This window comes from Muntiacus reevesi, chromosome 6 (assembly GCF_963930625.1).
Source record: "Muntiacus reevesi chromosome 6, mMunRee1.1, whole genome shotgun sequence".
In the NCBI taxonomy this organism is placed as follows: Eukaryota; Metazoa; Chordata; class Mammalia; order Artiodactyla; family Cervidae; genus Muntiacus; species Muntiacus reevesi.
Window position 1 is genome coordinate 61,499,748 of NC_089254.1, and position 26,404 is coordinate 61,526,151.

The window sequence follows — 26,404 nt, forward strand, 5'->3', positions numbered from 1 at the left end:
TGTCGTCCCCTTTTCCTCCTGCCCTCAATCTTTCCCAGCATCAGGGTCTTTTCCAATGAATCAGCTCTTCGCATCAGGTGGCCAAAGTACTGGAGTTTCAGCTTCAACATCAGTCCTTCCAATGAACACCCAGGACTGATCTCCTCTAGAATGGACTGGTTGGAGCTCCTTGCAGTCCAAGGGACTCTCAAGAGTCTTCTCCAACACCACAGTTCAAAAGCATCAATTCTTCGGCACTCAGCTTTTTTTATAGTTCACATTTCACATCCATACATGACTACTGGAAAAACCATAGCCTTGACTAGACAGAACTTTGTTGGCAAAGTAATATCTCTGCTTTTTAATATGCTGTCTAGGTTGGTCATAACTTTCCTTTCAAGGAGTAAGTTGCCTTTTAATTTCATTGCTGCAATCACCATCTTCAGTGATTTTGGAGCCCAGAAAAATAAAGTCAGACACTGTTCCGCTGTTTCCCCATCTATCTGCCATGAAGTGATGAGACCGGATGCCATGATCTTAGTTTTCTGAATGTTGAGCTTTAAGCCAACTTTTTCACTCTCCTCTTTCATTTTCATAAAGATTTTTCTCTTAAAGGAAACACCACTGATAAAGTGGAAGCCCTGGGTTTATCTTGTTCTGATTCCATTTCCTCAGTCCTACTTTGCTTCCCAGTTAACCAGGATCCTGAATTTGGTGTTTATATTTTTCCTTGCATATTTTTTATGCTTTAACTTTAAATACACTAATACATAACAAATGTCACTAAGGTCACTATATTTTTTTATGTATCTATACAGCCAATTGTGACTTGTTTGCCTCCACCTTATATTTGTGATATTTTCCCATGTGGATAACTTAGCTTGTTTATTATCACTGCTGTGTATTATTGTACTATATGACTATATTACTTTTAACATTCTTGTTATAGATTTGATTGCCCTTATGTTTTCAGTTTCTCATTATTCGTGTTGCAAAAAAAATATTCTTATATCTTCATTCTTCTGCATATATGTGAAGATCACTCTTAGGCATCTACTAAAAATGGAATGGATGAATCAGAGATTCTGTATCTTAAACTTTAGTAGATTTTGCTAAACTGTTTGGAAAACTGCTTTGCAAAATGGTTGTACCAATTTATAATCTCACTGGTAGTATGTCTTCCCCTTTCTCTACAGGCTTACCAACATTTGGTAGTATCAAAATCTAAAAATTTTGCCAATATTTTAGATCTAAAAACATATCTTACTTAAATTTATCTATTCCTGATTATAATGGGATAAGCATTTTTTCTTCATTGGCCAACTTTTCTGTGAATATATCTTTCTATGCTTTGTCCATTTTTGTTTAGTCATTTGCCTTTTTCTTATTGACTTTTAGACATTGTTAAATCTGGGAATGAATATTTTATTGTATATAAATTGCAAATAACTTCTACTTCATGACTGGTCTTTGAACTTTGGTTTTGCTATCTGTGGTGAATCAATATTAGTAATTATAAGGAAGTGGTGTCAATATTTCTATTTATAGGGTGATACTGTGTACACTTTTTGAGTGTTCTGTGTAAGAAATTGTTTCTTATTGTGAGGTCATCAATTAACCCCCTGTATTTTCTTCTGTAAGTTCTTCTGTAAGTACCAAAGTTTTGTCTTTCACGTTTAGACCTTTGTTCTACTTGGGATTTATCTTTGTGTATGAGGTAAGCCAAGCAAGCCAAGGGTTTAATTTTCTATCTTTTCCATATGAATGGCCAATTTATGTTCATCCTTTCTCCACTGATATTGAAATGCTGTCTCTGACTTATTATTTCCATGTATATAGGGGTCGGATCTGTTTCTGATCTGTTTTGTTGGTCATTCATTTTATTTTAGCAATGGCACATAGACAATTACAATTGTGAAAGTGAAAGTCGTTCAGTCGTGTCTGACTCTTTGCGACCCCCATGGACTATGCAGTCCATGGAATTTTCCAGGCCAGAATACTGGACTGGGTAGCCTTTCCCTTCTCCAAGGGATCTTCCCAACCCAGGGATCGAACCCAGATCTCCTGCATCATGGGTGGATTCTTTACCAGCTGAGCCACAAGGGAAGCCTAAAAATACTGGAATGGGTAGCCTATGCCTTCTCCAGTGGACTTCTTGACCCAGGAACTGAACTGGGGTCTCCTGCATTGCAGGCAGATTCTTTACCAACTGACTATTAGGGAAGCCCTATGTAATAAATCTCTTGATTTCTAGTAGGGCAAATTCATCCTCCATGATCCTCATAATTATCTTAGCTTTTCTTGGCCCTTTACTGGTACAAATGAACTTTAGAACAATTTTGCAAGTCCTACCTACAAAAGCCCTGTCAGAAATTTTATTGAAGCTGTGTTGCATTTCTAGATTAATTGATAAAGAGTTCATTTATGACATTGAATTTTCCCATTCATGAACATAACTCTGTTTTTATTTATGTCTTCCTTATGAAATATGGTAATAAAGTATAATTTTCAATAAATATTCTGAGTCTTCATTTAGATATATTCCAAGGCATTTTTATAGGTTTATTGCTTTTGTCAAAATTATGAAAGAAATTCTTTTTTTTTTTTTAAATGGTTTCCTTTGGTTATTGCTGATGCATGGAAATAATACTGATTTTCGCATTTTGCTCTAGAATTCGATAAGCTTGATAAATCTTATTATTCTACTATTACATCTATCTATTCCCTTGAGATTTCTATATAGGCAGTCATCTTGCCTGCAAATGTGAAGAGTTTTTAAGTTTATACACTACTTACTTCATAGTGTTGTCATTCTGCTTTGACTTTTAGTTCAATGTTGAATAAAAGCAATGTTAACAGATTTTGTTCCTGCTTTAGTGAAATTTCTTCTAAGGTTTCTTTGTTAGGATTGATATTTTCTATCAAGATTTCACAGGTAACCTTAGGTTAAGAAATTTCCCTTCCCTTGCAAAGAGTTTTTATTTCTTTGCTCTGATACTTAATAATTAATTATTTATATTTTATTATTTTCTTCCCTGCATATTTTGAGATTATTAATTTTTTTGTAACTGTTAATGGAATATGCTCTAAGTGACTTTACTGATGATGGTCCATCTTTAAATTTATGGAAATATATTATTATTCTTGTTGGATGTTTGATATGTAATAATATTTACATAGTAAAAAATCACAATCTTTTTTCTTTATGATGAAAATATACTCCCAGCTTGTCACTTACCTTTTCATTTTTTAAGGTTGTTTTTCACATATAGGTTTTCATTTTGGGCAGAAAAAATTATTAATTTAATTGTTCTTATATTTTAAGTACAACAAAAATTTTTCTAATTAATTTATTTAAAATTTTTATTGGCATATAGTTGCTTTACACTGTTATGTTAGTTTCTGCTGTACAGAAAAATGAATTAGTTATATGTATACATATATCCACCCTTTTTTAGATTTCCTTTCCACTTAGGCCACCACACATCAAGCAGAGCTTCCTGTGTTAAACAATAGGTTCTCACTAGTTACCTGTTTTATACAGAGTGGTGTATATATGCGCTTCCCCTGTGCAGAAGGAAATTGCAACCCACTCCAGTATTCTTGCCCAGAGAATCCTGTGGACGGAGGAGCTTGGTGGGGTGTTGTCCATAGGGTTGCACGGAGTCAGACACGACTGAAGCGACTTTGCATGCATGCATGCATTGGAGAAGGATATGGCAACCCACTCCAGTATTCTTGCCTGGAGAATCCCAGGGACAGAGGAGCCTGGTGGGCTACCGTCTATGGGGTCGCACAGAGTCAGACACGACTGAAGTGACTTGGCAGTAGCGGCAGCCTGTGACTCAGTGGTAAAGAACCCTTCTGCAATGCAGGAGATGCAGGAGATGCAAGTTTGATTCCTGGGTGGGGAAAATCCCCTGGAGGAGGGCATGGCAACCTACTCCAATATTCTTGCCTGGAAAATCCCGTGGACAGAGGGGCCTGACAGGCTGCAGTGCATGGGGTCGCAAGAAGTTGGACATGACAAGCAACTGAACACAGTGTACATATGTTAATCCCAATATTCCATTAAGCAAAGCTTTTAAAATCATCCTCTATTTCAAGTTATATAAATATTCATCTATATTTATGTGTAACCCTTTTATTCTTTCAAAATGTATTTGTTTATTTATTGACTGTGCTATGGGGCATGTGGGATCTCAGTTCTCCAACCAGGGGTCAGAGCTGTGCCTCTTGTAAAGGAAGCTCAGAGCCCTAACCACTGGACAACCACGGAAGTTCCTCTAGCTCTTTCACAATTTGCTTTTCTTTTTTTGCGTTTAATTGTCATCTATCTGAAATTTCTGTTGATAGAATGAAATATTTTATAAACATACACATTTTTCATCAAGTTGCAACATTGATTTTCATAATTTATTATAGTAGTCAATGATAAGCTATATTAGTTTTTCAGTTGCTGAAACACTACAGAAATCTCGGAATAAAAGGGAGTTGTTCAAGGATTGGTATTCTTTTATATTTTATTGAACTTAAGTCATCATTATGTTATTAAAGTATTTTGCATCTATATTCACAGGTGAAATTTGTCAATATTGTGAATTATTTCAGTCATATTTTGATATCATGTTTTTAAAACATCTGTAAAGAACTAGAAAGATTTATAAATGTTTACATTATCCAAACTGCTCTTTGTATATAAAGAGCAATTGCTTCTCAGAAAATTGAGTCTGGTTACATGATATTTTTTTTTTTAGCATTGCTGTTAATGGCCATTCTCAGGTACTTTTTGATAAACTTATTATTTTTGTTTCTCTTTATATACTGTTTATGTAGCTAGGTTATTTTGTTAATTTTATATATGAAAAGTGAAAGTGTTAACTGCTCTGTCATGTCCAGCTCTTTGCGTCCCCATGAAATATAGCCCACCAGGCTCCCCTGTCCATGGAATTCTCCAGGCAAGAATACTAGAGTGGGTTGCCATTCCCTTCTCCAGGGGATCTTCCTGACCCAGGGATTGAACCCAGGTCTCCTGCATTGCAGGCAGATTCTTTACTGTCTGAGCCACCAGGGAAACCCAATTGTGTGTGTATATATATATATATATATGTATTCATATATATTGGTAAATAATACTAGTATAAAATTTAATGATATAAATATATTTTTTCTAAAATATCATCCTTGTTAATTATCTCTGGTTTTAGTCTCACTAGTAGTACTTGTGTACCTTCATAACTTAGAAATGGATTTACATATTACACAGTTTGTTTTTTATATCAGTGACCATGTGTCTTTCCTCTAATTTTACTTTGTTTAATTTTGTTTGTATGCATTATTCTCTTTTATTTTTTTGACCGTGTTGCTTTTTTCTTTTCCCCCACAAAAACTAAAACTAGTGCTTGGATTTCACTTATCAAATCATTTGCTTTTTGCTTCTCACATTATTTATTTCTACCTGTCCATTAATCTCTAATTATGTTTACCTTATTGTTTGTATGATTATATCTTGAGACAAATGCTTACTTTTAGTTTTTTCTTGTTTGATTGTGAAAGCAATTAGTACTATGAATTAGCCTCAGATCAGTGCTTCTGTTCCAATTCTCCAATTTTATATGAAATGTTCTCCATTATTATTCAAATGATCTGAATTTATAGTTTTAACTTTTCATTTTCTGTACTTTTCTTTAAGATGGAGGGCTCAGTCCCCAAGTCTTAGATCTGGAATTTTGTTTGTTTGGAGGAGAAAAGTGTCACTTATACTTTTTCTATTGAATCAAACATTACTACATTTCCATCTATGGCAGTGGTCTATACGTCATTTGTGAGTATGTGTGTATATATGATATCAATGAAATAATCTTGGCATACGGTTTGTTAGATGCTGGCGGTGGTTTGGTTCCTAGGTCGTGTCCGACTCCTGAGACCCCACGGACTGTAGCCCGCCAGGCTCCTCTGTTCATGGGATTCTCCAGGCAGGAATGCTGGAGTGGGTTGTCATTTTCTTCTCCAGGGGACCTTCCCAACCCAGGAATCAAACCCAGGTCTCCTGCATTTCAGGCAGATTCTTTACCAACTGAGCTACAAGAGAAGCCCCTATAGATATCTAACAAATATATAACTATTTTTTAGATAGCTTAATAAATATTCCAAGAACATTGGCAAAGAATATTTAATTAAATATTTTTCTATTAAGTGCTTATTATAAATTATAATGTTAATATATTTTTCATCATATTTTATTTCATGCTTGACCTTAAAAGATGAGAATATTAAAATCTCTCAATTTGAGTGGAAATGTTGGTCAAAGTGTCCAAAACTGCAGTTACACTGGAGGAGTAAGTCTAGAGATCTAAGGTACAGCCTGATGACTATCATCAATAATACTATACTGACTATTAGAAATTTGCTAAGAGAGATTTCAGGTTCATTCAGTACCCACATACACACAAAGTTAATTATGTGAAGAGATGATATATTAATTACCTTGACTATAGGAATTATTTCACACGTACAAGTGCATCAAATTATCATGCTGTACACCTTAATATATATAATTTTCGTTAAAACAAAATCTCCTATTTTTATTGTGTCAATTTCCTATAGTGTTGCACAGTTCTTTTGCTAAGTAGTGTTATGAAAATAACATATGCACATGGTAACATAATAAAAGATGCCAATTAATTTAAAACATGTTAGTTTTCCTTCTGGTAAGGTACTGCCATTAGCAGTCCCTCACACATTCTTCCAGAAGCATCCCGCACAAGCTCTGCTCCCTCAATAGAAACAGACATTGTCCTAATACAAAGAAGTATTTATATAAACTCTTCTGCACATATCTTCCCCCCTCCTTTAGCAGCTGTATATCTCAGAGACCTCTCTGTATCCACACATAAACACATGCCTCATTAAATAAAACACTATCTGAATAGATTTTAACATAAGGATGTATAATAGTTATTTAACACAAACATATTTTCAGCACTTAGGCTGCCTCTAGTTGTTTGTTCTTATGAACAGTTTTATAGTAAAAATCCTTGTGTGTACATTTGAGTCTATTGGTAGGTCAAGCTTCAGAACTATAATAGTCACCTGAAAGTTACATATATTTAAAACTGTGCAACATGAACAGATAATACTCTAAATAATGACAATTTAACTTTCAACCATCATTGAGTGTTTGTTTTAAATTTTTACTATCATTAGGCATTGATAAATCTTTGCTGTTGTTTAGTTGCTAAGTCATATCCAACTCTTGCAACTCCATGCACTGTAGCATGTCAGGTTCCTCTGTCTATGGGATTCTCCAGGCAAGAATACTGGCGTAGATTGCCATTTCCTTCTCCAGGGGATCTTCCTGGAGCAGGGGTCATACTCACATCTCCTGCATTGGCAGGCAGATTCTTTACAAATGAGCTACCTGGGAAACCCAGCAAATCTTTTAAGTATTAACATATGCTAATATGATAGGTGAAACACATGTTATCATTATTGATTAAATTTGTATTTCTTTACTTATAGGAGACATTGATCATGTTTTACCATGTATATTTCTGCCTTGAATGTCCTATTTATTTCCTTCCCTTATTAATTTATGATTTTATTGTTGTTCTAATTGATTTATAGGGGTTCTTCACAAATTCATAAAATCAGTCTTTATATATTGTATGTTAATTATTTGATATGTAATGATTCATTACTGTTAAATCTTAAGTAAGGTTTATAATTTTGGTTAATTTTTAAATCCTCTTTTTAATTCTTTCTTACCTTGATGTATACTTTATTAGATTTTAACATTATAAACCTTGATAGTATTTGTCTTTATTTCTATTTTATCCTATTTTCAACCTTTCCGAGTAGTTTTTTGTAATCAAAATAGAATTTAAGCTAATCATTATTGTTGATTTTATTTTTATCCCAAGTTACTTTGTAATTTTTTCTTTCAAAAATTTAACAATAATTAACTTGGTATGCTTAGTTGGTTTTAACTTGAGTTCATTTTTTCCATACTCTATGTGAATGAGTATATTATTCTGAGTAACATCTTAATCAGTTAGAACATTGTCCTAGAAGGGAAGCCCTCCTTTGAAAATGACTTTATGTTGCCCTTGCATATAGAAAAACATATGAACGGGTATAAAAAATAGGTTCACATTTTTCAGCTTCTAAATTAAATTTATATTAGTTTATTATCATCTATCTTTTAGCGTGGTAATGTCACAGAAATTTTTTACTTTGTAAGTAATGTGTATTTTTCTGTCTGAGAATTTGTGGATAACCCCTTTCTCTAGCTTATTTTGTACTTCACACATTTCACTGTGATATTTAGGTGTTCTCATTTCATTTATGTACTCGATTTATTTAAAGTATGACTTACACATTGGCTTTCCTGTTAGCTCAACTGATGAAGAATGCACCTGCAATGCAGGAAACCCCAGTTCGATTCCTGGGTTGGGAAGATCCCCTGGAGAAGGGATAGGCTACCCATTCCAGTATTCTTGGGCTTCCCTGGTGTCTCAGAGTTCGCCTGCAGTGTGGGAGACCTGCATTTGATCCCTGTGTTGGGAAGATCCCCTGGAGGAAGGCGTGGCAACTCACTCCAGTATTCTTGCCTGGAGAATCCCCACGAGCCAGAGGAAACCAGCGGGCTGCAATCCATGGGGTCACAGAGTCAGACACGACTGAGCAACTAAGCATGCAGACATGACTTACACATTAAAAACATCAGATAGTACCAAAGACCATATAATGAAACTCCCCAAAGGTTAATTGCTTTTAACACTTTCTATGTGTGATTCTTCTTGTTACACAGTTTATTTCTAAATAATATAATTCATCTCTATTTTTGACTAATTTTCAATAACATATTATTGAGTGCTTAACATATTCCAATTCCCTCACATGAATTAACTCATTTGATCTTCACGACACCTCTGTAAATTATATTGTTGTTAGTTTGCTTTTGAGGAAATTGAAGCATGGAGTTTGACTGACTTGCTTTAGGTTAGCCATTTTAAGCAGGGAAATAGGTAGAATTTGAATCCAAGTCCTTCTGATTCCACTGTAAACAATACAGTTTAGCTAATTTACATTGCTACTCCATGCCCTTTGTCCTTACATACGTATGTATGTAACTATCTATCTGCCTATCACCTGTCTAAAATTTCCTTGCTCAATCAGCTTTATTCAGTATCTTGCCAGATTTCTACTTAAGGTAAAGACATTAGTGCACTTAATGTTTTCTATTTGCTTCCCCAGAGCTAGTATCTTTTCTTTTCCACCCTACTCTGTGTGTCCCACATGGACTGAAATCAATGAGCTTCCTTGATACCTGGTATCATCTTGAGTTGGCCCCGGAGATGGGAGAACGGCAAGGGAAGGAGTCTGGAGTGTTTCTTTTTCCTCCTGCCTCCCTCCTGGGTCACCCATAGTTGGGTTGCCTCCCGCTACAAAAAGCCACAGCTTTCTACGTAATTCTTTGTCCCAGGTTTTAGTCACTACTCCTTCCCCTGCCCTTGCAGTCCTGAGAGTGGCAATTTCTCCCTAAAATTTCTAAACCTAGAATTTGACACCATTCATTGTTGGTTTTAAGCTTGCTCGTGTGTTTATAGAAACCACTTCTCGGTCACCTAGGTTAGGTACCATCTGTTTTCTTTTTGGAGGAAAGTCCGTTTTCTTTCGTTCATGTTGTCTTCAGACTTTTCATTGATCACTACCAACAGATATAATCCTACCTTCAAAATGTTCAGTTTGATATTTCCAACTTGTTATGTGCCAGAATTAAGCCTCGTGTTTGCCTATTTGTTGATTCTCAAAGCCGAAAACCGATCCACAGCATTTATACTGTTGTGGCTGTGTAAACATGAGTCACTGCAGAGTCTGTAGTTTGGCCAGGTGGCATTTACTTTTCTCTACGCCCAATGCCACCAAATGGTATTAGATACCACTCACTTTAAGACTTCTATTATTTATGTATGACTCAAAAAGAAAAAGAGCCATCTGCCAATTAAATTATGACCTGCCATCAATTGTAAAATATATCTTGATTTCAATGAAAAATTGTTCATCTTAAAATTGAGAAAATATTCTTGTCAACTCTCCTCTTGCCTTCTTGACTGGTTCCCGAGCAGCTTTCAGCCTCAAGTCACAATCCATTTTACAGCCTGTGTTATTATTCTCATGTATCAACCGTATGTCTTCCAACCGCAGAGGAGTCATTTCAAAGTTGTATGGTACAGTATTTGAGAGTACAGACTCTGGGACTAGCTGACCTAAATTTGAAACCTGGAACTCCTTTTTACTGTGGGGCTATGGAAAGATACTTAACGTCTCTGTCTTACAGTTTTTTCATCTAATATTTAGAAGTAGTAATAATGCCCAACTCAGTGGTTATTTTGAGAATTAAAAGATGTAATGCATGTGAAATACCCAGGACAGTACCGGTCACACTGTGACTGTTTTCCTTAAATTTAATGAAATTGCTCTGTGAGTGGTCTCCTTCAGGGGTCTCTTGCTGCTTGATACTCAAAGTAGCATCTCTAGTTCTCCTCCAAATGATGGAAGGCCACACAGCTGGGCCTTACTGTTCCCCAGTGAAATATCTTCAGCAGTCTTTTCTCTCTCTCTGTGACTTGGCCCCTCTTAAAATACACGATGGGTTCATGAGCTGTGTAACTGGGTCCTACAATTTCCTTAGAAAAGTTGCATATACAAATTTGTCACATACTGACTTTGTATCTGATATCTATCTTTTTTAGAACCTCAGTCAAAACTAAGACGGGAGGAGTCCAGTTCTAACCACCTGTTACGTCTATATAATATACTCCTTGGATCTGTCTTCCTTGACATTTTGTTTATTATATCCATTCCATTTTTCTACTTGATTCTTAAATAATTTCTCACACATGTCTCCTACTTTTTATTCAGCTATTTTTCTCTAGTATTCAATCTGTCACCTACTGTCTTCGTTGTATTTTTTGAATTATATTTTAATTTTTCTATTAGCATTTTGCTTTAACTATATTTTTTAATGGTTGCTTTATAACCTCAAATTTACAGTGTACTTAAATTTAATATTGTACCATTTCACATAAGATGTAAAAACCCTGAGTTGTATTGATCCATTTACCAGCCTCTCCATCCTCCAAGCTAAAATTGTCATAGGTATTATGTTGGTGTTTGGTATAAACATCACAGTTCACTGTCTATCATTAGTCTGAAGAGCTTCCTTTAGCATTTTTTACTGTACAAGTATGCTGATAATGTTAGTTTTCTTTTTCTAAAATTTCTTTTATCTTTATTTTCCTTCCTGAAGGACATTTTGCTATGTACAGAATCTGGTTGACAGTTACTGCCTGTTGGTTTCCATCATTTCTAATGAAAAGTTTTCAGTCACTCAAATTTTATTCCCTTATATACACCATATAATTTTTATGTCCCTGTTTGAATATTTTCTCATTATAATTTTGACACTAAGTATAGTTTTCTGGGTACTTTCATACTTGGGAATTGCTGAGCTTCTTGAATCTGTAAATGTGAATCTTTGAGTGAATTTGGGAAATTTTCCATAATTACTTCTTCAGATTTTATTCCAGCCCAGTTCTCTCCATTCTCTCCTTCTCTGACTGTAATTTCATGTATGTTTGAACTTTTGATGTTGTCCCACAGGCTCCTAAGACTCAGATAATTTTTTTTCATGGAATTTTTAATGTCTTTTTTTCTCTTGTTCTTCAGTTTATTGGATACTTTCTATTGGTATGAAGTTCTCAAGTCTTTATTTTCTCATTTAAAATAAAGCTCATTGGCTGTTAAACCCATCCAGTAAGCTTTGTATTTCAGAAATTATAGATTTCACTTATAGGATTTCCATTTCACTTTTAATATAATTTCTATTTTGCTTTTTAGATTTTCTCTTGGTTTATTAATTGTGAGCATATTTTTTCTTTGCATCCTTCAGCATGATTAGAATAAGCTCTTTAAGATACTTTTTCTGCTGATTCCAACATCTTGGTTTTCTCACAGTTTGTCTCCATTAATTGCCTATTTCTTCAGCATAAGTTATATTTTCTTATTTTTTTCTTATATTTTCCAGTAATTTTTTATTGTACCCAGACATTGTAAATGATATGATGTTTTAGCAGTCAGGAAAACTGGCTAGAATCAAAGTTCAATTGGAAATGTCATTTCACTCTTTTAGCTTTAGCTGAGATTCTTAAAGTCTTCCTCACGCATCTTTAGTTTGACTGGACCGAGGAGCCCGGTAGGCTGCAGTCCATGGGGTCACTAGGAGTCGGACACGACTGAGCAACTTCACTTTCGCTTTCCACTTTCATGCATTGGAGAGGGAAATGGCAACCCACTCCAGTGTTCTTGCCTGGAGAATCTAAGAGCAAGCCTGGTGGGCTGCCGTCTATGGGGTCGCACAGAGTCGGACACGACTGAAGCGACTTAGCAGCAGCAGCAGCAGCAATGTGAGTAGACTTCTTACTCGGACTCTGAAGATTGTCCTCTAGCCTCTCTCTTTTCTGGGATTTCTCCCCTCACTTTCCAGCTTTTGTTATTGCCCTAAACTCTGTCTTCTGATTTTTCTAGCTAGTATGACTGATGATTTATATAAAAATTTTTAGAGTGGTGTAAATTAGCTCTTGCTTTAGGCTAAATGAGTTAAAAAGAAAAACGAAAATAAAAACAAAAAACCAAAACAGGAAATTCACTCAGTGGCATTCTTTTATCCCAAGTGTTGAAGCCTTCTGCACAGTCTGCCTGCTTTTGGTCACTCTTTAGTGACTTTAGGTTGTTGTGATGAGAAATTCAGAGTTATCTGTGGGAGGGTTGGCCACTGGGGGTTACTTAGTCATGATCAAAAACAGAATTAGACACTGTGTATTTTACCTAAAAGGAATGGTTACTTACAAGAGGCTGTTCTCTTACATAGAAGCAGTGTCTTTATACATCTCACTGAGGATAGTCATTTCTGAGGATTCTTAATGATTCTTTGTAGTCATTCTTTCATTTGTGGGCATTTCTTGAAATAGCCTGTAATTGTGAACTACTAGATATCGTGGTAATTTTTCTGTGTTTGCTGATATTAAAAAGTGACAGGAAAGGTATACTTTGCCTAATTTGAAAGTTAACTCAGATTCTTTTGAAAATTATAACCATAACAAGTACACTTAACTCTTTAAAACCTAGGTGAACTCTTAATATAGATTCGTCTGCAACTTCACTCACAATATATCTCAAACAAACTTCAAGGATTCTAGAATATGAATGATTGATTTCGTTCTCAATTTTATAATCACATTGTTATTTGTTTCCTTCTTATATTTATATTCTTTGTCATTCCAGTGATAATTTTTCAGTGATAAAGGGAGGATGGTGCGTTTGTGGCCTTGGGTCCTAACCTTTCATAAGAAGAAATTTTGCTCACTTATTTAGGGAAATGCCTAAATACACTTTTTCTGCTAATGTTCAGAGCATTGTACATGAATAGATAAAGTATAAAATGTCTTTAAACTAAGTGCTAAAGATATTTGAAGAGTTCATTACATGCCTTCATCTATTTGTGTGTATCTGTGTGGCTTAAAATTACAATTTATTGTTGCTTCCCTGTTGGCCCAGACAGTAAAGAATCTGCCTGCAATGCGGGAGCCCCAGGTTCAGTCCCTGGGTCAGGAAGATCCCCTGGAGAAGGAAATGGCAACCCATTCCAGTATTCTTGCCTGGAGAATTCCATGGACAGAGGAGCCTGATGAGCTACCATCCAAGGGGTCACAAAGAGCCGGTCACAACTGAGGGATAAACATTTTCACTTTCACACCTGTGGCTTAAAACTACAATTTATTATTACTTTCACAGTTCCATGGACTGATTCAGCTCAGCTATGCATTTGTTGTTTGGATTGTCTCAGGCAGGTGCAGTCAGATAGCATCTGGGTCATTTGAAAGTCTGATTGGATTGGGCAACAAGGATGGTGTATTCAGAGGGATACTCATTCAAAGTGGTCACACACGTGGCATACCCAGTGTTGCACTTTTCACACAATATGAGGCCCAGGTTCTCAGAAGAACTGTTCCAAGAGCAGGTATCTCAAGAGCCAGGAGGCAGTCAGATGGGTTAAAGGATATGCTTGGAAGAGGCACAGCATCACTTCTTCCACATCCTATTGGTCAAACAATCCATGTGCCTTCATCTTTTGTGTAAAGTCATCTTTTGAACTTTGTGTCAATATTCATTATTTCATATGTGCAAATATATATATATATAATATGTGCATATACAATTTATGTACATATAATCCATTCATATATATATATATATATATCAAAGTAATAGTTTCCCCTTTCCCCATTAATCAACTTAGTTTTACTTATTTCGTCTCAGTCCTATTTTTCTTGGGTTAACAACACTGATTTTGAAAGTAATAAAATCACATTTGCTTTACTAGAATTCATATTTTCTCCATTAGGTTAAACTTCAACCATCTTAATTTGCTCTCTGAATCTGAGATTAAATGTAGATTAGCACTTTTGCCTAACTTTCCAAATCATTTTTCGGAATGACTGAGGTGACTTACATGATATCAGTGGACCTCTTAATTGAATGTCAAGGAAGGCAGTTCTTATCAGCAAGAGGACCTCCAGCTTCACTGAGAATCATTCAATTAGATGGAAAACAGATGCTTATTTCTGTCTTATAAACCTCAGTGTAGGTTAGGTGGTAATTACTTCGAAGAGCAGGATAACAATTTATGTAATCAGCAGGACCCTGTAATTACTAATGCATAATTTCTAAACAGCATTTAGCAAAATGAGGCCCATACATACACTTTGTAATGAAAAAGATGACACCACACTGAATTAAATTTAAAATTTGCATATTTTCTTCCAGGAAACGCACGAGCTTCATCTGCTTTATTTTGCTTCACTAAACCCTGTCTACTTTTAGCTCTGTTATAGGATCATGGAAATGCTGAATCATAGTGATGGCTGAATGGCAGCATAAGACCTAGCAGTAGAGAGACTTCCTACTCTATTGTTTGGGATGATATAACATCAATCCAAGAGATGACTTGGAAAGTTATATCTAGGCAACTTGTTTGCATTGAGTTTAATATGATGGCTATAGAATCACTTAATTTAGATTATAAGTGCCAGCAGAGAACTTAGAAATCATCTGCACTTCTATCTTTACCACAGATGGAAAAACTAAGGTCCACTAAATTGGTATGACTTGTGCAACAGCAAGCAGCTGTCAGTAGGAATAAGAACATAGTCACTCAGTCCCAGTTCTGTGTGAAATCCATTCCATTAGCCTATTCAGGTCATATAGTGTTTTTGTTCGACAGAACACAAACTATATCTGCACCAGAAATATCGAACATTTCCGTAGTAATTATTTTGAAATTTTCATGTACATATGCATTGCTGCTGCTGCTGCTGCTGCTGCTAAGTCTCTTCAGTCGTGTCCGACTCTGTGCGACCCCATAGACGGCAGCCCACCAGGCTCCCCCATCCCTGGGATTCTCCAGGCAAGAACACTGGAGTGGGTTGCCATTTCCTTCTCCAATGCATGAAAGTGGAAAGCGAAAGTGAAGTTGTTCAGTCGTGTCCGACTCCTAGTGACCCCATGGACTGCAGCCTACCAGGCTCCTCTGTCCATGGAATTTTCCAGGCAAGAGTACTGGAGTGGGTTGCCATTGCCGTCTCCATATGCATTGCTAGTAGGTGTTTAATAGTACTAGGTACAAATAGTAGTAATAGTAGGTATCACATCTCCTAAACATAATTTAAGCTCTACATATTAAGAAAGTTGAGTACTAGTTCATTATATTTTCTTTCTGAAAGATGAAATTGTACATCTTGATGAAGTCTTACCTGCAGTTCCTGAAGTCATGTCGAGAGGATTGCTGGTCTCTTCTTCAAAGCTCTGGACCTGAGACACCAAAATGTATCAACCTTATTAGAAATGCTTTCATAATAAATTCACTTAATTTATTTAATCAACATATAATGAATATCGACTGGCTCCTACTAAGAGGTTTAAACATGATCTCTGACTTCAAAAAGCTAACAGTCTGCTGCAGGCAAGTGGCATGTATAAGGCACTCATGTCAAAAATTTGAAGAACTAAAGGAGATAAGATGAGGGAAAGGAGGGCCTCCTAGGTGGTCCAGAGGTTAAGACTGCACTTTCACTGCAGGAGGTGTGGGTTCCATCCCTGGCCAGGAAAATAAGATCCCTCATGCTTGGCCAAATGTTAAAAGAGAAGTAAATAATTGGAATTAGGATAAATGTTCAAATCAGTTTGGGAAGCACTTGCATGTTTACAATGTTTTTGCATTGATAGCTACAGAATACATTACTCCATTCAATCAAGCCTCTTATGTCAATAAAATTCTAAAGCTTTATTCAAAAGAAAAAAAAAAAGGGAAAGGGAAAGATTATGTCTGGGTGGGAGGAATAGAGACCCTGCCTGGAGATGTGACATTTGAGCTAAACTTATATAATATTATTAGTATTAACCTAGGAAGCTTTTTTTTTTTTTTTTGGCTCCTAAAGAGCATTAACTGTATTTGGAGAAAGCAAGTTATTTCCCATATTTAATTTTAGCTTTCTAAGGGATTTATTTACAACTTGGTAAATTTGTGGAGAGCAATTTAGGAAATTCATAACTCAGTTGCTATATAAATCTTAGAAAGCTAAAAGAAAATATGATTTCCAAATTAACAGGGTTGAATTTATTTTAAAAATTCTTTTTAGAAATTAATGAATACTACTCTTTAATGAGAATAAATCATTGGTAAAACTAAATAATAATAATTTCTTTAAAAATAATAACAGCTCACTACTGGAACTTGATAAATATAAAAAGTCAAAGAAGGTAAAAAAATGTTTGGTGTTAATAATTTGGAGTGTATCTTTGCAGACTTTCTTTTACTACATTTATTCTGGATAGAGTAATGTACTCAAATTTTTTCAATCAAAACTTGGAAAGATCTTTTCCCCTCATATTGTAAAATTTCTTTGAAAATACCATCTTTAATGAGTACACAATAGGCTATATTTTGAATGTACATTGATTTACTTAATGTTTCTCTTAATGATGGAATATTTTCTGAATTTTGCAAACAGAAATGCTGCTGAGATGAGTTTCCTTGTACCTAAATCTAATCCACCTGCTAATGCAGAGACACAAAATTCACGGGTTCAATCCCTAGGTCTGGAAGATCCCTTGGAGAAGGAAGTAGCAACCCACTCCAATATTCTTGCCTGGAAAATTCCACGGACAGAGGAAACTGGCAGGGGATAGTCCTTGGGGGTCTCAAAAAGTTCGACATGACTTAGCAACTAAAATCTATTTCTACATTTTGTATTATTTATATGTGATTGATTTATGAATATTGAGGGCTAAATCAAATAATATGAACATTTTAAACATTGTGGTATACCTGGCCAAAAATTACCTTTAACCCACGAATAACAGAGGACATGAGGAAATGGCTCAGCAATGTAAGAAGAAATATTTATTCCCTCTGTTTTAATCTTTCATATCTTTTTTTCAGAGAAGTTACTTCACACTTATAATTGAGTAGACATATTTCTTAACACTATTTTTATTGGTTTTGTAACTCAAATCAGTGTGTACCAGGTACATTTTTCAGTATAAGAAAATGTTTTTGCTGTGAGCATTACACTGGAGAAAAATCCACTTAGTGCAATGTAAAGTATCTATTCATCTATTAAATAAAAGAACAAAAAAAAAGTCCCAATAATTTAAAGTGGAAACCAGGTATATTCCTGGGTCATTCCACCTGGGCCAAACTTACTAATAAATTTTAAAAAGTCAGGCAAAGAAATGATGATTGCTTTGGAAACATTTCCCATCTAAATAAGATGCTGACTGGCATTATTTAATAATATGGGTAACATTCTCATACATGAGTTCCAGAGAGAAGGATCCTTGTATATAAGCAAGAGGGAAGGTTAAAGATGTTACATTGCAGACACAAAGAAGCACCCTAAGAGAGTCTACAATTACAGAAATTTCATAAGTATTAAATTCTTTTCATATATTTGAGAATCAAAAAAGAAAGGAACAGACTTAGTTGAGGTAAAACTAAACACAAAAATATGTTGATTTTTGCATTAAAATCATCTACGTACACCTTTGTTGGAATCATAATTTTGAGAAGTGAGCCAAATATTGCCATATCCAGTCTCTAGTAGTACTTTAATGAAAACATCAAAGGTTGATCTGGAGGCAATTTGGCTAATCAGAGTTGAAATTCTGATAGGTAGATATTTAAGTACATTGGCTCATGTTTTAAATGCCATGAAAATCTGCCAATTTTGCACACAATTTTCATAATTAGATTTTTAAATTTGCCATTAAAAATGACTATTAAATCTGGCGTTAGCTCCTGTTTAAGCTACAATCTACCCAAGCTTCATTTAATCATATATTGGTATTGAATGAAACAAATATTTTTTTTCCCAGCCTGTGTGATGAAGATGTAGTATTTTAAATACATTTTTTAAGAAAACAAACTTCAAATAGTAGTTTTTTAATGTCATTTTGAAGGCTCTCTTTGCTTTACATATACATACACCCTTTTACACAAATCTGGGTAAATATTAAAGAAACATCAAAAACAAAGTTGGCTTCAAAGTTCAACAGGATATTCTGTCTTTATACAGAAGCCAGTCATAGACTAAATTAATATTATCAAATACTTCTAATATTAATCTTACTCATCTACAAGTGTTTACCAAGTTCCCACTATGTACCAAAAAATATGTGAGCTTTTTTTTAAAATTTAGGCTTTTTTTAGTGTCTTAGTGTGTTCTTCCTTCCTATACCTATATATACTTATATCTGTATCTATCTATATATATATCTCTTTTCCTTGAATAATTGTCATACTTGTCATAAATGAATATTTGAAAGTATGTCATGCAGGGACCAACATTCTTTCCTTAGTTCTTTATGTTCACTATGATGGTATTCATTTCTGCCTGGACTCTCACATTAGATGACATACAATGAATTTTGGTTTTTTCAAAGTCAACCTTGTCTGAAGCAGAAGAAACTTAGAAAGGAGACAGTAGACTCTAATGGGACTTGTCAAGAGGCTGGAGTTTGGTGAAATTTCCTGTTTAGATCCTACAAAATAGGCAGCAGGCTGACTGTCTTGATTTTCTTTATAGTAATTTAACTATTAGCTTGGTACTTAAATAAGTTTTGCAAGATGGAATAAAACAATGTACTCTTTTTTGAGCCATCTCCGTTTATACTCAAATTAGGGCATTTGACCAAAGCTCTGTTTTTTTTTTTTTTCCATTTATAATTTGTGTTCATTTTTATGCTACATTTTTTTTTTTAAAGTTTATTTGATGCGGGCTATTTTTAAAGTCTTTATTGAATTTTTTACCATATTACCATATTATGTTTTGGTTTTGTGGCCATGAAGCATATGGGATCTTAGCTCCCCAACCCGTGATCAAACCCATATTTCCTACACTGGAAGGTGATTTCTTAACCACTCAACCACCAGGGAAGTCTCTCTGCTACTGTTTTTAAATGAGATTAATATTTTAAGGCTCTTAAAATAATTTTTGACACAAGATGTATGCATGCAAAAATATAGATAGATGCTCGGATCATTAACAGTTATAAACCGAGGCAGTATTTATCTCTTTGTGGCATGGGGAGACCTACCAATAGGCTTATTCATTCACCTAGCTCAGTCTTCCTTTAAAGTTATCGTCAAGTTTCAACATCCTAGTTTCCTTGATCGTGTCTGCCCCATGGCTGGTTCAAACTTGTTGCTTTGGTGACAGAGCTATCTCCACCCCTACCATGTTGTTGGTTTCTGCGTCCCTGCCTGGCACCGTGGCTTCCCTGAGGCAGAGTCTGTGCCCCAGAGCATCAGTGTCATGGGCTCACATGTAGAGTGTCTCACACTCGGAGGGCTTGAAGAAAACTGGCCTGACCTTAGGACTGGCATATAAATATTCTACCCCACTTCCAAACAATTTACATGGAAAGGGGGAGGGGAGGACTTGCTCTTCTCTACTTTCTTTGTAATTATTAAAGATCAGAGAAGTGAGTGAAAATATGTATCTATTTGTAAAAAGACTTAGAAGTACATTTGGATAGGCCATCTAAATGACGAAAATTAGCATGTGTGAATGAATATGGGATGAAGAGGCAAAGAATATGTGTGAAATGGGGGTCAAGCTATGTCAGTATCATTAAATCCCAAAGCAAGCAAACAAAATACTATTAAACCCAAGTCCCTACTTGTTTCGTCCAAGGCTCTGCAGTAGGCATTGCAGAGGGAGTATTTTTAAGACATATTCCCTTGAGAATAAAACCTGATCCTGAAGGAGCTTTTAGTCCAACAGGGGAGGTGTCATCAACACCCACACACATGCGCGCGCACACACACACACACACACACACACACAATATTTACTGTAACAAGCTCTCCCTGCCAAGGCTATAAGAATACAGAAGAGGATTGGTGGGCAAGCTTCGCCGAGTGGGAAGTAGTTGAATTGACCTTCAAAGAAGGTAAGACATGGAAAGCTAGAGAGCAGATAAAAGCATACTGAGACACATAAGACACTGAGGAAAAATAAAGTCAAAAATAACCTGTGAATTCAGTTGTGAGCAAGAAAAGGAAAAGAAATGGGAGAAACCAAAGGCTGTTTTCATGCTAGTTGAGTTCTGACTGAAGCAACAAGAATGACCTTAAACGTCTCAGACCAAATAGAAGCTTGGAATGATAGCATGTACTGCTGAGGGGCTGAAAGATGAAAGGGTTACACGCGGGCTGGAAGGTGAAAGATGCCATGGTGAGAGTTATCTCACTTAGACGTTGAACAGACTGACCTCTTCCATTTCGAAGGAGTCTGGTGCTTTGCCTGAAAAACAGGACAAGTTCTTGAGTTTATTAGTCTGAATTGAATTCTCCTTTCGAGTTCTGTCCTTGACTGACCCCTCAGCCACACAGGAAGGAGGAGCCTGCTTGGTCAGCATGGATGACTGAGGCCACTGTTTGCTCAGAAGAGCCTGGGGAGGATGATGAGGTGTCAAACTGTCACAGGCTTGAGGAGACCAATGCTCTGCCGAAGGAGACAAATGACTTTGGGCATATTTCTTTGTCACAGCTGGTACCTGTGCTCCACACTCCATTGTGTCTGTAGAGGCGATAGAAAGTTTGTCTGGTGTCTTCAGTGACTCTGATGCTCCCAGGTTATAATCCTTTCCAATGTTCTGCTTTGAACCTTTCCTAAAAAGTTCACCTATTCTTCTTCGATGTTCTTTGGCTTCACTCACTGAGGTTCTTTGCACACCTTTTCCTTCATCTTTCTCTTCAGCTTTGTTCTGCAAGATGTTAACATCGTTCAGCAAAGACGAGAAAGCGCTAGCCACATGATCCAGTATTTCTAGCTGTCGGAAACGACCTGAATAATTCAAAGAATACACAATTTTTAGTTTCAATGAAGCTGCATTAATGTAGTAAAAACTGAAGAGATTGAACACACATGATTTTCAAGATGGGAAGGAGTTTACATTCCTGAAACTCAAGTTTTCCCTTAATATTTATCACTGGTTACTGTGGACAAGATTCCCCTATATAACAAAGTATTACTGTGTTATAGGGAAAGTGAATACCTTTTATATTTAGTTGAATATACATAACTATATAGATTCAAATAATTCCTATGTGTTAAACTATAAAAACTACAGACAAGGATGAATCTTGAGATTAAACTCATGTGTTTAAGTAAATGGCAAAGAGTGAACTCAGTTCTTTCATATGAAGTAAGCTTGAAGATTCTTCCACAGCTTGAGACAGTCACTATCATCATCATTACCTCCATCATCTCCAGTTACGTTAGGGGTCCCCAACTTCTGAGATCTAATGTCTGATGATCTGAGGTGGAGCTAATGTATTAATAATAGAAATAAAGTGCACAATAAATATAATGTGCTTCAATCATCCTGAAACCATCTCCCTCCCCTGCCTTGGTATGTGGAAAAACTGTCTTCCACAAAACTGGTTCCTGGTGTCAAAAAGATTGGGGACCACTGAATTCTACACCCTTCACCTGAGAGTGTGGAAGTATCATGACATATGGAGTCAGAAGGCCTGGATCCAAATTCCAGATCAACCAATCACTGGAAGTATGACCACAAAGTGAATAAATTAATAGATTCATGGTGCTTAGCCCTGTGCCTGGCACATAGTAAATGACCAGTTTCTTATCTGGAGAATGAAGTAATAGTACCAGTCTTATGTATCTCTCACATCTGTTGTGAAAAGCACAATGCTAAATAGATATCAGCTAAAATTACAAATGTGCCCAGCTTAGAAAGGGAATATATTGTCTTTAGTCTTCTAACAGAAGATAATCGTTAATGTGAAAATCCATTTACCTTTCCAAGCAAGCCAGCTCCTCGACTTATAAGTCTTTCTGGATGATCTGTCCTCACTCATCCAGGCAATATACAAGAACTGGCTTAATTAGTGTGAGAGAGATCTAATGCAACAAGGGCTATTTTGGGGCTATTTAGAAAAAATTGTAAAATATATTTTTGTATCTCCAGATAATAAAACCACAGTAATGGAAATGGAGCACTTTGTTTTTATTACAGAACCTTCTCTCAACCCAAGTGGTACATGCAGGGTTGCATAGCTCAGCAGTTTCTACTGGTGTAGAAACTGTTCTCTGTTCTGTTTGCACCATCATAGCAATGGTACAGACTTCTCTACCAGCAAATCATTGTGCCTATTTGTGTCCTTCACCTGAAAATGGAAGATACTGACTATTCATCCTTCTAGTCCAATGTGATGGGCTTCTTATGGAGGATGATGATATTCTGTTGAGACCTAGAGAAACTCTTGAGTTCCAGATGTTTTCAGAAACATTCTGATTACACTTTCAACTTAAATTTAGTTGTAAGCGTAAGAACATGATTTAATCATCATTCCACTTTTATGATTGTGTTAGCATCCATTCGATAGAAGATTTTAATACTTAGACAAAGCCTATCAATTTTAATTGGTTCAGGTAATTCAGAGAACATAACAGCGTGAAGTGTCGGATGAGGATTTTTGTTTGTTTTGCTTTGGGGCACACTGAACAATGAACCTGTTCTCATCCCTTCAAGTTTGAACTTTTTGTACTGACCTTGAATGAGACATACTTTTCCATTCTGTCTTTGGGACAACCAACTAATTTTATTATTGCTTATTTTGCATTTGACCTTCTCAGCTTTCTTGAGTTGAAAGTGTACTTGCAAGTGTTGAGTGAGAATAGTTACCATGCACTGTTAGCACAGGGCTAAGTGGTGGAAATAAGAGGGGGCCAGCAGTTACAGGATCAGGGGCCGACTTCTCGTTTCCCTATAGTCTAAGTGTCAATTTCATCTGTGAAATGTTTACTTCACAAATCAGCTCAAACAGTCCTCAAATATCAGTAAGTGTTGCTATTCTCCCCAAATAAAGAATAGATCAAGAATTTTGCATCTCTGTGCAGCTTGGAGGAGGAGACAACAAAGAATGATATTAATTTCTTCTAAAGGTAAAGAACCATTTTACTGCAACACCTGCAGTTTTGCATACTCTTTAAAAAATATTATTACTGAGATTTCTGACACCCATTTTACCCATATGAAAACAGAGGAAACAGAAACTGAGATGAAAGATCTAAGCAAAACCTCTGTTCCAGATATCTATTTGAGAGAAACACTTAATTTCCCTTGACTTCTCTTTCAGTGAATTTATTTAGAAGAGTTTATTTCATTAATAGAATTTTGGCATGCTCCCAGTCCAGAATTCTTCAAACTATTCCATGGAGGAGATGTTCTTCAAGGCTCCTCTAAGAGAGGTTCTGTACTGAAATGATTTTGAAAACACTGCACTGCACTCCCTCCAGGAAACTGAGAGTGCCCCTCAGCATGTTAAACAAATACTGCAGTAATTAAACTTGTTTAACTGCAAGCCATCTTTCTCCCAAATTGTTTGAGCACAGTATACATACCCCAAGAATAACCTCAGTCATGTCCTAGACAGTTTTTTTTCCAACTGACCACCAGTTGGAAAAAAAATTGTAGCATGCATGATAACTATAAGATTTAAGTGTGCATTAGTCACTCAGTCATGTCCTACTCTTTGAGATTCTATGGACTGTAGCCCTCCAGGCTCCTCTGTCCATGGAATTCTCCAGGCAAGAATACTGGAGTGGGTAGCCAACCCCCCAGGGGATCTTCTCAGCAACGGGATTGAACCTGGGTCTCCTGAATTGCAGGCAGATTCTTTACCGTCTGAGTCACCAGGGAAGTCTAGTTAGTTCACAAATCTGAAGATATGACAGATTTATAACTACCAATCACAGCTCATGGTGGAATAAGAGTGGTCTAAGCCTCATAGAAGAGAAAATTAAGGTTTCACTTAGTGGCCAAATTCTGGTTTTTCTGACCTCTGGGTATGCAGCTACAGTGTGTATTAGTGCTATTTACCAGTATAGTATTATCTTCAGTGCATGTAGTAGGACTGCACATTGTCACCCTTTTGGAGTTAAGTGTGGCCACATGATTTACTTTGGACAATGAAATCTGAACACACTTGATATGTGTAAGTTCTGAGCGGGAGGCTTTGCGACCTAGTGTCTGGTGTGCTGCAGTCCATAGGGTTGCAAAGTGTTGGATGCAACCTACCAACTGAACAACAACAAATGGTTCTCTATTTCCACCTTTCCCCTGTTATTGCCAGCCAGTATGTTGCAGACAGTGGAGTCAAGTCCATGGATAAGGAAAACATCATGGAACAGATCCCTCTTCCTCCTCATGGACTGTAGCCAGCCAGGCACGTCTGTCCATGGGATTCTCCAGGCAAGAATTCTGGAGTGGGTAGCCATTTCCTTCTCCAGGGGATCTTCCTGACCTAGGGGCTGAAACTGAGGCTCCCACATTGCAGGCAGATTCTTTACCATCTGAGCCATCAGGGAAGCCCATCCTCCCCCTCATGTATATACCCATCCACAGTGAACATGGAGAGTGATCAAGACATAAGCCTGTTTCTGTCTCAGAAGTTGCTGAGCTCTGAGGGTTGATTGCTCCTGCACAGATCTCCTGGCCCATCCCTCCCAGTACTGTGGTTCTTCTGACTTCTCCAGCCACTGCTGAGATTCTGATGCCAAGTGGCCCTCACTTACTGTACAAGTTAGGGTTCTCAGTGTCCATTCGCTGCTTTTGAGCTTCAAGAAAAACAGGGATGTTGATTCCTCTGGCTGCTGAGCCATAACCCAGGAATCTGGCTGGGATTCGAGTGCAGATGTCTGGCTCATCAGCACCAAACCCCAGATCCAAGAGAATCTCCACTGGATCTTTTTCCCAAAATTCCAGCCATTCCGGAATGCTGCAGTGAAAATATGAATATCTTTATCCAGTAACAGTTCATTTAACCAAAAGTCATTTTTTCCCCAGTCACTTTACCCACTCAATCTTCCAGATATTAAGTAAAGGAGGAGTTTGAATAGACAAAAACAGATGGTGTATTTACTAGAGTTCATATATACTTCCTCAAAGGACAGTCCATTACCCCCACTCAGGGACTGCTTGTCTGTACTTTACAATGAATTTACTTAACAGGTTTTCCATTTTGCAATGTGGAAATGTTAAATTAGATGGAGCAGGGAGATTGTGGGACAAAAGCCAGGGAGATTATGGGAGTGATACCCACAAAAAATGGTAGATGATGTCAGTATGAGACAGAAGGAAAAAAATCCTGAAAACAGTAGAATATTTTAAAAGAAAAATATTTTAAAAGAATATTTAAATTATTAAATATTAAAATAATGAAAAAGAGTATCAGTCTGGGGCATCCCTAGTCACACAAATTTGTTGAAGATATCACTAAATGGACACTGCAAGACTGATCACAAATGATGAGTTTAAGTCCCTAGGTGGGGTTAAAATAAGTTCTGTATTTTTTTGGACTTGACTGAAAAGAAATATTTTTCAAGTTCTTCTATTCAGTGTTGGCACTTAAAATGATACCCTTCAGTTATCTGGAAATTATATTTATATATACCACCTCACTTCCTAATCACTGAACTTTTTAGTGACTCAGCTAATAACTTGTTAAAACTCATGGACTCCATGGGAACCAGAACTTTTTATCAGGTTTTCCTAGGTTCATCTTTAAAAGTTTCTGTTTACCTTTACATGCAAGTCTAGGGAGCTTATTTGAGATAGCTTGGATAATTTTACTTTCATGATGCCAGCATTTAAATTGGATTAACTACAATTCATTTATTTAGCCATCCACACATTCAACAATAGCCACCTATAGTCTCAGTTGGCAGGCCACCCAGCATCATGTTCCAACATCAAGTTCACACTTTCTTAT

At 36.3% G+C, this 26,404-nt stretch overlaps 1 protein-coding gene across 1 annotated transcript in view; it reads right to left on the reverse strand.

Annotated features, from left to right (window-relative positions):
* ITPRID1 (ITPR interacting domain containing 1) overlaps positions 1-26,404 on the reverse strand; it is an 84,224-nt gene that overhangs the window by 33,183 nt on the left and 24,637 nt on the right. Inside the window, exons 7-9 of the mRNA XM_065938480.1 lie at positions 25,209-25,411; positions 20,878-21,452; positions 15,855-15,912 (exon numbers count right to left, since the gene is read on the reverse strand). Coding sequence (XP_065794552.1) covers positions 15,855-15,912; positions 20,878-21,452; positions 25,209-25,411 — 836 coding nt within the window. The remainder of the gene's footprint in view (positions 1-15,854; positions 15,913-20,877; positions 21,453-25,208; positions 25,412-26,404) is intronic.